At 43.7% G+C, this 15887-nt stretch overlaps 1 protein-coding gene across 1 annotated transcript in view; it reads right to left on the bottom strand.

Annotated features, from left to right (window-relative positions):
• CCDC6 (coiled-coil domain containing 6) overlaps positions 1 to 15887 on the bottom strand; it is a 112485-nt gene that overhangs the window by 12356 nt on the left and 84242 nt on the right. The window contains exons 5-7 of the mRNA XM_014477649.2: positions 11646 to 11806; positions 5890 to 6046; positions 2261 to 2361 (exon numbers count right to left, since the gene is read on the bottom strand). Coding sequence (XP_014333135.2) covers positions 2261 to 2361; positions 5890 to 6046; positions 11646 to 11806 — 419 coding nt within the window. The remainder of the gene's footprint in view (positions 1 to 2260; positions 2362 to 5889; positions 6047 to 11645; positions 11807 to 15887) is intronic.

Below are 15887 nucleotides of genomic sequence, written 5' to 3'. Positions count from 1 at the left end.
ATTGAGAACCACAAATTCTTTCAATAAAAAATAAAGTGAAAAGAAAACTTGAAAATTCAGATGTTGCTCATATATTATGCGTGCAACGGACTAGAGAGAATAGGAGTAATTCCACTGCCAAAAGGAGTTTATAATCTACTTTGATGATATTCTAGAATTTCAAAGATGGTACAAATGTTCTCACTAAAGCTGGCTGAAATTTAAAAAGAAAAAATCTAGTTGTTACTTACTATGATGTAGTATTAATGGATAACCAACTAGCTTGTCTATACAAGGAAGCCTCACATTACAGCAACAGGGACAGCAAAAGCCAAAATTCTGTGCAGGCAATACGTCTTCCTGCAGAGTATTTGTTACCATAGAAGTTAATACTCCCAACCAAGGTCTCACTTTCGTTTCTGGTTTCTTCAGTGACCACAACCCTACATTTAATGAATTAGAAATCACATGCATTTAGGTTTAAATAAAACAAAGAGAACACTAAATTATACTTAATATGAATCAGTATCAGTATGAGCTATAAAAGCCTTCCTCTTTCTTGCTTCTTCCTAACTCACGACTTTCTTCCCCATCAATAAATCAGAAAGCAAAGAAGACCTTTATCTTCCTGGTAGTGAAACCCAAATGCTCTTTGGGGAAACCTGAGAGGCAGCTCAGGAGAGAAGCTTCTGGAGAGATCTCAAGGCCACTGCAGAGCAGAAGAAACAGATTCAGGAACATCCTTTGGGGCAAGAACAAGTGATGATTGTGCTGAAGATCCACAACAGAAAGTCCTTTGGATTTGCAAACAGCCCCTCTTCACCCTGTCAGATGCCCGAGACCGTGCTGGCCCCAAGTGGACAAAAGCTGCCACACTTTGTGTTGGGCTTTTAAAAATAACCCTTCTAGAGATGTCCTTGGTGGGCCAGTGGTTAAGACTCTGCACTTCCACTGCAGGCAGCATGAGTTTGATCTCTAGTCAGGAACTAAGATTCTGCACGCCACATGGCTTGGGCAAAAATAGACAGGCCAACAAAACCAAAAAGTGTGTGACCCCTCTTACAAAAAGTCATAACAGCACAGTGCTGGGCTGGATCCTAAACTCACCAAGCCATTTCTGCCTCCTGCTATCCTCAGCCACCTGCCCGGCTGCGGCACTTCCCCTCTGTCAACCTGAAGGGCATCCATGCTTGGTGTCCCATTATTACAACAGATGAAATGAGATGACACCCTAATGTGAAGCTGTTTCACTGTCCCAGACCACAAAACCTTTATTGCTGCTACCCTTTTGAGCCATCACCTCACTTTATTCTGCTGTGAAACTGTCCCTCCAGCTCCCTTCCCCCACCCCCAACATTTCCCCCCCAACTCTGTTGAAAATCTGTTTACCAGCGAGCACAAGAAGAGCAGCCTGGACACTTCAGTCACAAGACACAAGCCCTTGGCCAGCTACCTTTTCCTTCCTCCCTCCACTCACTGCCCTCCCTCCCCTGCCTTCCTCTTTCTTCCCTGCTGGATCATTAATTTGCCCTCCTGGCCCGAGAATCCCATGCTGTGCGGGTATGGAGCCAGGGACCCCGGGGAGAGAGTTTTTCGGGGTCAGATGAAGACAAGCCTGCCTTTGAGGGGAAGGCTTCTGAGGAGCAAAGCCAGAGACAGAAGCAAAGCCAGTTCCTTCTCGCCCGGTCTGTGTCCCAGGGCCGAGGCCCACTCACCATCACTGCAGAGAGCAGGAGGCAGCCTGTGATTGGAAGGACACAGGCCTTGGAAATACGACACGCCCTGCCTCGCCACTTCCTGGCCATCTGACCAGTAGCTGCGGAACCTCCACATCACTGCTCCCTCAATTTTAATACAACACCTGCATTAATTATTCTGAGGGTAAAACAGAGATGGTGAACCCATAAGAAGAAGAGAGAACCCATAATAAGCTTTGATGCATCTCAGAAAAATCTACCCAAGGTTCTTGTCAATTCATTGGCACCTAAAATTATAGTCAAAGATAGTCTTTTCACAAAGGTTTTGTAGCCTTAAATTACATTTTTTGGTTCCAGAAAAACTGAAGAAAACCACCAGCTGGCATTACAGTATTTGTGCTTAAAAATTTGAAGCAAAGACTCTGTTGTGATGGTATTGATCATTTTTTTTTTTGATGTTTCTGGACAACACATGACCCCTCTCTGTTTACAAGACTTTTATATGCTGGGAGGGAACGTATTCCGGGGTAGCTAATAAATACAGCAGAAATGAGTCGCAGAGGCAGCCGAGAACACATACTCACCAGGTGATATTGGCCGGCTTGAACTGGGAGAAGGTGTGTAAGGGATCGGGCTGGACACAGTGCGAGGTCTTAATCCTTGTGCAGACATCTCGTTAAAATACCTAAGAGGCAGGATGACATGGTTAGCACCCCCTGCATCCCAGCAGTTCCTCAGAACGCTTCCCCGAGAAAATGTCAGACGTTTGCATCATGAGGTAGAACTCATGAGCGTTCAGAAAGTGCCGCTGCAGCGAGGACACGTGTATAATGCAGGCGCCAGAGCCACGCTGCTGCACTGCCTGGCACAGCACTCTCTGCAGGGGTGCGGGCGAGGGAATCCAGGCTGTCTTTACTCAGGATGGAGGCCTGGTGACAGCAGGGTCACAGACAGGACCAGGCTTTTCTCCATCACGGAACAGTTACGTAGGAATTCACTGCCCTGTCCCAAGAATGAGACACAACCATGTAAGTGTGTGTGGTGTCTGTGTATGTTAGTTGCTCAGTCGTGTTGGACTCTTTGTGACTCCATGGACTTACAACACTCCATATGTGAGTGTGTGTTGTGTGTGTGTACGTTAGCTGCTCAGTCGTGTTGGACTCTTTGTGACTCCTGCCAGGCCCCTCTGTCCATGGGATTCTCCAGGCAAGAATACTAGAGTGAGTTGCCATTTCCTTCTCCAGGGGGACCTTCCCGACCCAGGGATCAAATCCAGGTCTCCCACATTGTAGGCAGATTCTTTATGGTCTGAGCTACCAATGGGGCTCAGTGGCTACATGTAAATGCTATAATGGCTACATGTAAATTGTTCCTTGAAAAGCCAACCCAAACAAGCCCTCTGAGATGTATGTCATCAAATTAAAGGTATGTGGTTCCCTGAAGTGGATGTCAATTGTTTACAAGGCAGGCCTTGCTTAACGAACAGTCACATGTTTGAATGGGGGATGTAATAAAAGACACTCGGGTGAGTATCTCAGTAGGTCACACCGTGTGCATCAGACTTCTTCCTGGATTCAGAAATCATATTAGACCTCACTTGGTAAACAAGCACAAAGAGCTGACGAAGGCGAATTTCTGCTTGAGAGACTCTCTAAGAAGTGATCCTTCCCAGGCTTTCCAGCCAAAGGAAGGAACACGTGCAGACATATCTACCCTAGAGGCAATCTCAGCCCTGATGTTTAATCAGCTCACGTGAGGAACTTGAACACAGTTATTTCTATGCCGGTTTAGTCAACTCGAAGAAAACAAGGCTCCCACATTTGGCACGCACCTGTTAGTGAGCTCTCACCACCAGTTCTCCCTGCTCTCCTTAGTGTAGCCCACCATGCTGCTGCTAGACCAGACGCCTTGTAATTCTGCAGCCAGCAAGGCTACTAAGACGACTTCTTGGTCTTTAAGGACTTAAAGATATACAAGTCTCAAGTGCCTATTTTCTTTCTCCCAAATGTGATATTATCCCCAGTAGGGACAGCAGGTGTCTTTATTGGGCAGCTGTACTTGACTCCTGATAATCCAACCTAAAAAAGCTAACGAGGAGCTACGGCACAGCACAGGGAACTACATTCAATATTCCGTATTGACCTACAGGGAAAAGAAGAGACAGATGAATAGGTGTTAGCTGCTCAGTCATGTCTGACTCTCTGCAATCCCATGGACTGTAGCCCACCAGGCTCTGCTGTCCATGAAATTCTCCAGGCAAGAGGACTGGAGTGAATAGCCATTCCCTTCTCCAGGGAAACCTTCCTAATCCAGGGACTGAACCCTGGTCTCCTGCATTGCAGGCAGATCCTTTACATCTGAGGCACCAGGGAAGCCCAGGTATCTGGATTTGTATAACTGAATCACCGTGCTGTATGCCCGAAACAAACGCAATGCTGTAAATCAACTATACTCCAACATTAAAGAAAAAGTGGGAGAGCGGGGCTGGGAGTCAAACCTTGTTTCTGATGCTACCATGCACACTGGACAAGTCAAAAAAAAAGAAAGCAAGAAAGCAAGGCAAAGCTTCTGCAGTAAATACCAATTCTGGGGAAAAAACGATTTTTGTCCAGAAGCCTGAAGTAGCCTTAGTGTTGTCACTGTAGTCAGAGAACTTGTCCCTCAGAATGTGTCATATTCAAAATTCAAAAAGAGGAGATATGTGTATACAAACAGCTGATTCACTTAGCTGTACAGTAGAAACTAACAACAGTATAAAGCAACTATATCCCAATTAAAAAAAAAATCAAGCATAGGGTGCTGTGTATATTAACACATCCTCTGCTCCATGTCTTCAGGTAGTTGCTAAAGTAGTAAGTTAATTAATATTCTAGCTGATGTTTTTAGTCAAAATGGTTTTAAGAGGATAAGAATTTCAGGAAGAATGAGACACTGTCAGAAACAGATCAGTGACATTCAGAGTTAAGGATGAGAGTTTTAGAATATAAACTTCTGAGAAAAAAAGACTCACTTTTATTCTTTTCAAACAAGGAAGATAGTTTTAAAAACAGATTTAAGTCTGTTTTTATTAAACTATTTTAGATGATAAAAGTAGATCTTCATTATAAAAAAATCATACATTTTTTGTGAAATGATAATACTATCACTGCCCACAGTGAATTAATCAGAACGCCTGTTAGCCCCCTGGATCTGTTCAATAAGAGAAATGGAGTGCTGATCTGCTAGAACTGCCCACATGTGTTCAAACAACACACTCTGGTGTCAACAGCAAGTATGAGTCATCACAGCCATTGGCAGACCCTGGTCGGAGACTGGCTGCCCTATCCTGTCGGATGGTGGTTGTCTTAACAATCACCTCTCTTCAAAGTACAGAGCAGGAGGGCGGGTAGGGAAGGAAAGGAAAATCTGACTAGCTGACCAAAGGATGACTCTCTTATTCCAACCCATTTCTCAGTGGGACAATGAGGGGTCTTGATATTGAGGCCTGGTCAGATAAATGTATTTGTTTCCTTTTCAGCAAAAAGGCTGAAAAGTCTCCAAGTGTGTAAAAGCAAAACCTCTGGCTTTCAACAACTTTCGCCCATCTCTGGCAGATTCTTTCACCCCCTGGACACGTCTGCTTTCTCAGGCTGAACCATGCATGGCCTGCTCATTTTTTCTGTGAACTAAGATGCTCCCACCCATATTCTAAGGGCTTCCCCAGTGGCTCAGTGTAGCAAAAGAAGGAGACGTGGGTGCAATTCCTGGGTCAGGAAGGTTCCCTGGAGAAGGAAATGGCAACCCACTCCAGTATCCTTGCCTGGGAAATCCCATGAACAGAGAATCCTGGCAGGCTACAGTCCATGGGGTCGCTAAAGAGTCGGTCGTGACTTAGCAACTAAATAACAATTACCCATGCTCTAAAGAGACATGACATAGGATCAGATGAATTCAACAACACGTTGATGCTGCCTCTCTACCCATGACCTGCCCCATGTCTCTCCTATCAGTAATTTGGGAAAGGCCACTTTCTTGATCTTTCTGTGTTTAAGGAGGATGGTCAATCGTCTTCATTTATCCCATTCTCGGCAATCACTTTGAGGTGACAGTATTCATCATGACAATAAATAAACGTTCCAGCCATCTCCTACCACATCTCACAGGAGGTGAAGCGGGGCTGGAGGCTGGTTTTTGTTGCTGTTGTTCTCACGAGGTCTGCGGGACACACACGTACCTTTCATCATCCATCTCTAAGCTGGACTCGCTCTCAGAGAGCTGTCGACAGAGGGCCTCTCTTCTCTCCATCTCCCTCTGCAGCTTCCTCTGCAGCCTCAGGTTCTCCTCTCTCATGTGACGTTCCTCCTCCAAATACTGCGCCATTTTCTCGGAATCTGAAAAGCCAGAGTTCTCGATTAAACCAAGGTCCGTGCAGTCATAGTTCACTCTTAAAAAGACAAGGCTGTGCCACAGACCAAGAATAAGACAGCCGTTCTCACTCCCCACACACAGACACCTGGATTTCAAGTTTATCCCAAGTACCAAGGTTGACCAATGATCTGCACTTAGGGAAAAAAATGTGAAAAGCAGTGCTAAAGGGTTAGGCAGCATCAATCCCGCTTCCTTGCCTTCTAAAGTGCTCTATGTCGAGAAAGACATGCTGGAGCTATGTGTGGCCTGAGTGGTTACCAGAGCTCTCACTACTTTGCTGGAGTGGAGAGGGGAAGGGGTTTAGATAGGGAAATAAATTCAGCCCATGGGCTCCCCTCAGGGCACCAATTCTGCTGCCTGTCAACACCAGACACGGTGGGGCACGTCATCTATGGGAGCACACCCAGAGATCACACTTGTTAGCACACCCCCAGTGCAAGCGGTGGGGGCGGGGTTGCACATGGAAAACCTGCTAACAGTTAATAAATCTTTTTATAAAACCAGAAACCGACGTAGTAAGCACTATGTGATCAACATTTCCAACATTAGATCAACATTTCCCATCAGTCTAATTTTTGGTGTATGTGTTACTGTCTCCTCACTGATGCACAGTGTTTTGGAGGCAGACAGCAAATCAAGACCTACGTGCAGCCAGGTTCTGGGGATGGCTCTTGCTTATGACAAGTACCCCTTCCGCAGGAGCTGCTCCATATGTGGTGCAGTCAGAACTAATCGGCCCCAGGGCTAGACGCTATAGACTCAGGCTGAACCAACCAGATTATCTCTTGGAGGAATCTGAAATGTGCAACCAACATCTTCCTGGGGCTTTGGAATCCCCTTCTGCTGAGCTGTCTGCCCTCCGGAGTGACTCTGCAGGATTCTGTGGCATCCTTGCCACCAAAGGTAAAACATGACCCTCTAGCCCTTTCCCGGTTTACCCTAGGCAGACCTCCCTCCTTTCCTGGTTTACCCCAGACAGAATGTGTTGCTACTAAGTAACGAAACTTCATACAAAACTCAGTGTCTACCCATCTTCTTGGCTCCTTCATTTTCCCGTCTCAGCCAAGGAACTTGGGAAAAGTACAATCTCCATTTACTTCTCTTTTCTGAAAAGTACTTACAAGTTTAGATTGGCCGTGACCACGTCTAACAGATAGTCCTACAGGATACTACCCCATATTATCAGTCTGGTTCAAATTTAAGAAGGAAGCAAGGTGGTGACTGCTACACTGACAATTTCTCTCCCATAAACTGAACCTATCTTGACTCCCAAGTCTACCAAATTAGTTCCAGTTTTACATAACTCAATGGAGGTCTGGCATTTTTAGCAAATAATGACTTTTGATAAGTACTCAATGATTTCCAAGAAACCATCATGACAGAATACATCCAAGTTTTTGAAAATCCTTATTTTAGAAATTCAAATGAAAACACCCAAATTATCAAACACTATTATGTGCGCTAAACACTAAATCTCTCAGCTGTTTTCAATCTAACCAGAAACCCTGCTGTCTAATCCAGATGCAAAAATCTCCTTAATTGAAGGCATGCTGGGAAAATATTTACAAAGTACACTTTTAATATAAATGATTAAAGGTATTTCATCCCAAATATGGGGATGCAGAATTTTTCACTTGCTCTACAGGAAGTGCTCTATCAGCCTCTTGGAATATTTATTGTTTCTAGAACTAGAGGGGCAGCTGTCAGAGAAAGTTGCCTTTCTTTTCTATAAATAGGAGAGAACTGAGGATTCGTGAGGCTTTGAGAATAATTGTTTAAGAGGAAACCCTGTCTTTCAAAGAAAAATGGCAATCCTTTAGCATCTGGGGAAACCAGCAGGGGAGAATCCTTGAACAATAAGCTATAGACAAGAACATCAGTCACCAGGAGCGATGGCTGAAAAGACTGCCTGGCAGTTTGGCAATTAACCCAGAAACCAGAGGCACAGAGAAGGCACCAGGCCCACAGCCTCTGGGTGTGAGAGACCCAGGCACAGATGGCTGAGACCGTGGCATTCCTTGGCTGCCCTCTACCGGCAGGTCGCCACACCTGATTTCACGGGGCTGGATTTACTCTCAGGGCTTCCCCGGTGGCTCAGATGGTAAAGAATCTACCTGCAATGTAGGAGACCTGGGTTCAGTCCCTGGGTCAGGAAGATCCCTTGGAGAAGGAAATGGCAACCCATTCCAGTATTCTCACCTGGGAAATCCCACGGACAGAGGAGCCTGGTGGACTACAGTCCATGGGGTTGCAAAGAGTTGGACATGACTGAGCAACACTTCAGTTACTCTCAGGAGTCATTCTCTTTCTCCCACACTGAGCTCCCTAAAGCTTTGAAGTCACAGCTTATACCTCTACCATCTTCAGCCACCTCACAAATTCAGTCAAAAATAGTGTTAACTGAAGGTGATTTCTAGTCTCCCAAAAGATGATCCTAAGGTGGCCTGTACCTGGCTTTTTTTTTGGCTGGTATGTGGGATCTTAATTCCTGGACGAGGGATTGAGCCCATGTCCTCAGCATCCTCAACACTGGACCACCTGGGAAGTCCCAAGGCCTGTACCTTCTGCATTCCCTTTCAAGTTTATGGTAAGAAAAGACTCCTGCCCAGATCCCATCCAAACCACTGAAATTAAAATCCACAAGGATGAAGCCTCTCCACTGGTCTACAAAAACTCCCCTGAGGCTTCTAACGTTCATCCAGAGTTGAGAGCCATCTGGAGAGAGGTTCAAGCTCAGACTCAGCCTGAATTAATGGGAAAAGGCCCTAGTGCCCTAGGAGCTTTCAAAGGGGACTAGATTATACGACCCAAGGAGACAGATGCAGGTATGAGGAAAGTCTCATGAACTCATCCTCTAAACCCAACCTAAACAACTGTGAGCAGCTAGGAGCCACACGCAGCTGCTTCAGGTCAGCTTTCCCTGTCCTCACAAAATCCAAACAGCATTTATAGATGCCTCTGCTGATATCCACAGTCTCTCCGGGGACCAAACATTGCAGTAGGAAGGAAGTAGAAGAAATAAGATACCCTTCCCAAATTTCTTCCAAAAATGTTGTCTGGGGAACAACAAGGCAAGTATACACAGGAAAGAAAAACAGCACTTGAAAGATTTCAGAAAGGGGCTAAAAGACCTTTGCCTGTGCAACACAGCAAAAACTCAAAAAACACCCAAACCTAAAACAACCAATACTTGAGAACCCTCTCTGACTTGTTTTCATGGAATACACATCCATGGTGATTCTCAAACTGGGTACATGATCAGAATTGCCTTTATTTAAAAAAAATACAGATGACAAGGCTCCACCCCTAGAGTAAGCCCAGAAGCCTGTATAGGGTTAGACAGGATGGTGGCCTCCTACAGATGCCCACATCCTACTCTCTGAAGCCTGTGGCCATGCTGCCTGACGTGGGAAGAGAGACCTGTCGTCATGGTGAGGTTAAGGACCCTGAAATGGGAACTCATCCTGGATTATCTGGGTGGGTCTGATGCAGCCCCAGGGTCTTTAAGGGGAAGGCAGGAGGGTCAGAGTGAAAAGATGTGACAAGGGTGGCAGAGGTGGGAGCGGTACCCATGCAAAGGAGGAGTCATGAGCCAAAGAATGCAGACGCCTTAGAAGCTGAAGCAAGCAAGCAGTTTCTCCTTTCGAGCCTCTTACAAGGAAACGAGCCCTGCTGACACCTTGATTTTAGCCCAGTGGACCTGTTTTGAACCCAGACCTCCAAAAACTAAAACATAATAAATTAGTGTTGTTTTAAATCAGTGAGTCTGTCTCTTTTTTCTTCTTCACCATCCTACGTGTGGTTGAATTTGTTCCTCGCCATGTCTTTCTTCTCATGAGACTTTCGGGGTCAAGCGACTCCTGGCCGAGAAACAAAAGCAGAATTGTCCCACTTCCCAAAGGATTTGAATGAAAAGTGGTAATAAAATCAGGTACAATTCCGAGGGAAGACATGGGAGAAGAACGAAGCTGGGTCTAAGGAGCCTCACACACGAATGGCACACATTTATGCTGTGTCAAGGTCACTTCCATCCTACCATATCACTTGCATCTTAACCACACAACTGCTGTCTCAACAGCCCGCACGTGTTCTATAGAAGAGATGGAATGGCTGGTTCTCCTGTTGTGTCTCTCAGCTAGTACTCTATCTTACTAATAAATATGTGAGATCTTTTGTTGGAAATAAAATAAATGACTAAGTTTGTGCTCATTTGTTAACAATAGGACACATAACACGCTATTTCTTAAAGGTTCCCAAGATGACCTTGATGTCCCCTCCCAGACACAGCGCTGGACGAGAGCTTGCAATACACTTCAGAGAAGAAAACATAAAGATAAGAATCGCTGAAATTTTAAATGTGCATTTCATCTGACTCAGCAAATCCATGCCCTGGAGTTTACCCTGAAGGTATTCTTACACAGGTATCGAAATATGTGTACAGAGATGTTCTCTGTGGTTGTGCATGGCAGCTCAAAGGGGTCTGTTGATAAGGGATGAGTTAAATAAACTACAGCATATCCATACAACCAAATACTGCACAGCCTTTAAAAGGGGGAGTAAGGCAGTTCTGTATGTATCGGCAGGGGAAAAATTGCAAGAGATAGTAAGTGAAAAGAGAAAACTTAAAAAAAAAAAGTATGTTCATTGTGCTACTATTTATATAAAAGAAGTCTACACACACACACATCTGAGGACTATATTAAAAATGTGTTAATTGTGAAAATTGGGGGGCTGGGGGTCAGGGGTGAAAGAGACTTATTTTTTCCCTGCATATTTTGTACTGTATTATCTATTCAAATACATCTGAACAGTCTAAAAGCTGAAATAGGAGAAATGCAAGCAAATACACAGTGACCGATCATGCATCCAGAAATTAGTTCCTTTGCTTTCCAAAAATAAAAAGAATATACTTCAAAAGCATTGATTCGGCAAGTACCATGAACAACTGTTAGCTGGGGCCCAATTCTGGTAGTAAAGAAGATAAATACTCTTCTCTGCATTAATGCTCCCGAAGTGCACTGAGGCCTACAGCATCGCTTGTGTTAGCACCATCTAAGGGATGAACACCAGGGAGCTGGGGAGGAGTACTACCTCTCATATAAAATAGATAACTAATGGGGACCTACTGTATAGCACAGGACACTCTCTATTCAATATTCTGTAATGACCAATATGGGAAAAGAATCCCCAAAAGAGTGGATGTATGTAAATGGACAACTGACTCACTCTGCTTGCTGTATAACAGAAACTAACACACACTGTTAATCAACTATATTCCAATTAAAATTAATTAAAAGAAAAGAAATACTGCCTCTGATCCTGGACCCTCCTGAAATTATGTGATTTTCTAGTATTCTTAACTATTTGCCCTGCCCCACTGTAATTTTTTTAAAAATAAACTATTCCAGGATGACAGACATATAATTATGTACTGGCAATGAAACACAATATGAATTTAATTTATACAAATTCAATGGGAAATACACGTATTTTATAGAACTCTCTCCTTGGGGAGTGGATTACTCCTGGGGACAGATGACCAGTGACAGCAAGCCCACGTACGCTGTAACTGGGCAGCTCTCAGTTGCTTCTTCAGCCTCTCCACTTCATTCTTTAAAAACCTGATGTGTCGCATCATGTTTTCGGGAGAGTCGATCTCCATGGAGATGTCTCTAGGCGATGGGGGAGCAGACACCGGCTGATCCAATTTCTCCTGCAGGATTCTTCATTGAAAAGAAAAATCCAACAATGAAAAACAGTTTGTCTTTAAAATATAAAACACTGATCTGATGCTCACCATCATCTATTTTTAAAATACATAAAATAAAATAAAATAAAATACATAAATAAATTCTTAGTAATTGAAAAATAAAGACAAAACAACACATTCTAGCTGGGAGGTTTGTTTTAATAGCATGCTCATATTAATCACCAAAATTCACTAAATTAACTCCTCTGCCCATCTTCCAGTATTTTTAATCGCCCTTACTTGACAGTCAAGTCAAAGGACAGAGCTGAAGAATCCACCTTCCCTTTCTTCCTGTTAAATGGCCGCTGGTAATTAAGCCTTACATAAAAAATCTCTAACACTGGCTTCTGATTATCATGCCGGGCATACCCTGGGCAGTCAGGATGATTTGCTGACTAAACGGTCCACATGTTGGGCTTGAGGGAATGGAGACCCTGGAGGAATTTCCTCTCAGTGCTTTTAGTTGAAACTTAAGAACTATAGATCATGAATCTTTTTGGAGGGTTGTGTCAAATAGACAGATACACTTCTCAACTTCCCTCCTGAAAAACCAATTCTAAGATTTCCCTGGTCCAGTGGCTAACACTCTGTACTCTCAATGCAGGGGGCCCAGGTTCGATCCCTGGTCAGGGAAGTAGATCCCACACGCAACTAAAGACCCTGCTTGCTGCAACTAAGACTTGGCACAGTCAAATAAAAAATAAATATTTTCAAAAAGAAAAAACAAGGGCAAGGCCAACTGGATGGAAGGCCCTTTGCTTCTCGCCACAGCAAAAGGAAAAACAGTTAAAGACAAAACAAAACCAAAAATGTACTGGGTTAATAAGTGGGTGGTGCCACCTTCTCTATCAATTATTTTTAGTCTGAAGTACATAAAGCTCTAATATTTGACAAAATGACAATTTCATAAAGTTCCATGCAACAATCTGGTATTTATATATATATATATAACCTTCTACTGCTTTCTTCAAAGAAAGATTGACTGGCAGCAGACCTCTCTGCCTCCTTTTTATAAACTGCTGGGAAGTTTTTGGTTTAGTTTGGTTTTTACCTTTGAGTTTATCCCTTGCTGAGAAACCTAGGTGGTTAAATATTGTAATGGTCTCTCCATCTATTAGATGAAATAACTTTCCATGATTCAATTAGTACAACTATAATAAGGCAAAACAAAACTGATTCAACTACTGCTTCAATAATTCCATATAGGTACACCTTGGATCTTCACTTTTTTTAAAGCCTGTGGAAGATTCCCTGGAGAAGGCCATGGCAACTCACTCCAGTATTCTTGGCTAGAGAACTGGATAAACAAAGGAGCCTGACGGGCTACAGTCCACGGGCCGCAGAGTCAGACACATCTGAGCAACTAACGCACAACCCACACCTGAATCTGTTTTGCAGATCTTGAGATGAACTCAATCTATGGTTATTCATCCAAACCAAATATTTATGGCAAATATTTCTGGTCAGTAAACTAAAGTTCCTGGTGAAGTAGGTGAATGAATATTTTCAAGAAGTTTCCTTTCTACACCCAAACACACATCCCATCTACAGAACTTCCCTGCCATTAGCCCTGTTCCACCCACCCCAAAGCACACAGTGCTTAAATCTAAGGGCCCCACCACATCTTTTTTTGGTGGGGGACTGTGTGGCACAACATGTAGGATCTTGGTTCCCCAAACAGGGATTGAACCCATGCTCCTTGCATTGAGAGCTCAGTCTTAACCACAGGACCACCAGGGAAGCACTCCCACCCCAGTTCTTGCACAAAGGGATTCAAGATTACACGTGTTGCTGAGTTTTTCATATCCATGTACATATATTTAACAGTAAAAACACTAACCTTAAATATATACAAGTAAGTCTATAAAAAACAAAGTTTTATAGACTTTAGTAAGTCTTAAAACACAAAGATGATCATTTTGCTATTAAAATCTCAGCCTTCCTAATGAAGTACGCTCTAGAGATATGTGATCAGTCATGGTACACAGCACACATCCTAAGCACTTCAGAAAATAATGGGGGAAGCAAGTTCAATAAGAAATTCTACCAGGACAGTAAGAGGGGAGTATAAAGATGGACCAACAGAAGGATAGTTCAGTTTAGCTGCTCGGACTCTTTGCGACCCCATGGACTGCGGCACGCCAGGCTTCCCTGTTCATCACCACTCCCAGAGCTTGCTCAAACTCATGTCCATCGAGTCAGTGATGCCATCCAACCATCTCATCCCCTGTCATCCCCTTCTCCTCCAACCTTCAATCTTTCCCAGCATCAGGGTCTTTTCCAGTCAGTCAGTTCTTCCCATCAGGTGGCCAAAGTATTGGAGTTTCAGCTTCAGCATCAGTCCTTCCAGTGAATATTCAGGACTGACTTCCTTTATGATTGACTGGTTGGATGTCCTTGCGGTCCAAGGGACTCTTAAGGATCTTCTCCAACACCACAGTTCAAAAGCATCAATTCTTTGGTGCTCAGCTTTCTTCACAGTCCAACTCTCACATCCATACATGACTACTGGAAAAACCATAGCTTTGACTAGACGGACCTTTGTTGGCAAAGTAATGTCTCTGCTTTTTAATATGCTGTCTAGGTTGGTCATAGCTTTTCTTCCAATTCCAAGCAGTAAGTGTCTTTTAATTTCATGGCTGCAGTCACCATCTGCAGTGATTTTGGAGCCCCAAAAAATAAAGCCTCTCAGTGTTCCCATTGTTTTCCCATCTATTTGCCATGAAGTGATGGGACTGGATGCCATGATCTTAGTTTTTTGAATGTTGACTTTTAAGCCAACTTTTCCACTGTCCTGTTTCAACAAGAGACTCTTTAGTTCTTCACTTTCTGCCATAAGTGTAGTGTCATCTGCATATCTGAGGTTATTGATATTTCTCCCAGCAATCTTGATTCCAGCTTGTGCTTCTTTCAGCCTGGCATTTCGCATGATGGACTCTGCCCAGAAGTTAAATAAGCAGGGTGACAAAATACAGCCTTGACATATTCCTTTCCCGATTTGGAACCAGTCTGTTGTCCCATGTCCAGTTGTAACTGCTGCCTCTTGACCTGCACACAGATTTCTCAGGAGGCAGATCAGGTGGTCTGCTAGTCCCATCTCTTTAAGAATTTTCCACAGTTTGCTGTGATCCACACAGTCAAAGGCTTTGGCATAGTCAATAAAGCAGATGTTTTTCTGGAACTCTCTTGCTTTCTAATTTGATCTCTGGTTCCTCTGCCTTTTCCAAATCCAGCTTGAACATCTGGAAATTCATGGTTCACGTACTGTTGAAGCCTCACTTGGAGAATTTTGAGCATTACTTTGCTAGGGTGTGAGATGAATGCAACTGTGCAGTAGTTTGAGCATTCTTTGGCATTGCCTTTCTTTGGGATTGGAATGAAAACTGACATTTTCCAGTCCTGTGGTCTCTGCTGAGTTTCCCAAATTTGCTGGCGTATTAAGTACAGCACTTTAACAGTATCATCTTTTAGGATTTGAAAGAGCTCAGCTGGAATTCCATCACCTCCACTAGCTTTGTTCATAGTGATGCTTCCTAAGGCCTACTTGACTTCACACTCCAGGATGTCTGGCTCAAATGAGTGATCACACCATCATGGTTATCTGGGTCATGAAGATCTTTTTGTACAGTTCTTCTTTGTATTCTTGCCACCTCTTCTTAATATTTTCTGCTTCTGTTAGATCCATACCATTTGTGTTCTTTATTGTACCCATCTTTGCATGAAATGTTCCCTTGGTATCTCTAATTTTCTTGAAGAGGTCTCTAGTCTTTCCCAATCTATTGTTTCCCTCTATTCTTTGCACTGATCACTGAGGAAGGCTTTCTTATCTCTCCTTGCTATTTTTTGGAACTCTGCATTCAGATGTGTATATCTTTCCTTTTCTCCTTTGCCTTTCGCTTCTCTTCTTGTCTCAGCTATTTGTAAGGCCTCCTCAGACAACCGTTTTGCCCTTTTGCATTCCTTTTTCTTGGGGACGGTCTTGATCACTGCCTCCTGTACAATGTCATAAACCTCCGTCTATAGTTCTTCAGGCACTCTGTCTGTGAGATCTAATC

The sequence above is a fragment of the Bos mutus genome, chromosome 28, assembly GCF_027580195.1.
Source record: "Bos mutus isolate GX-2022 chromosome 28, NWIPB_WYAK_1.1, whole genome shotgun sequence".
Taxonomy (NCBI): Eukaryota; Metazoa; Chordata; class Mammalia; order Artiodactyla; family Bovidae; genus Bos; species Bos mutus.
The sequence above is the reverse complement of the archived record's forward strand: the minus strand, read 5'-3'. Positions and strand labels throughout refer to the sequence as shown.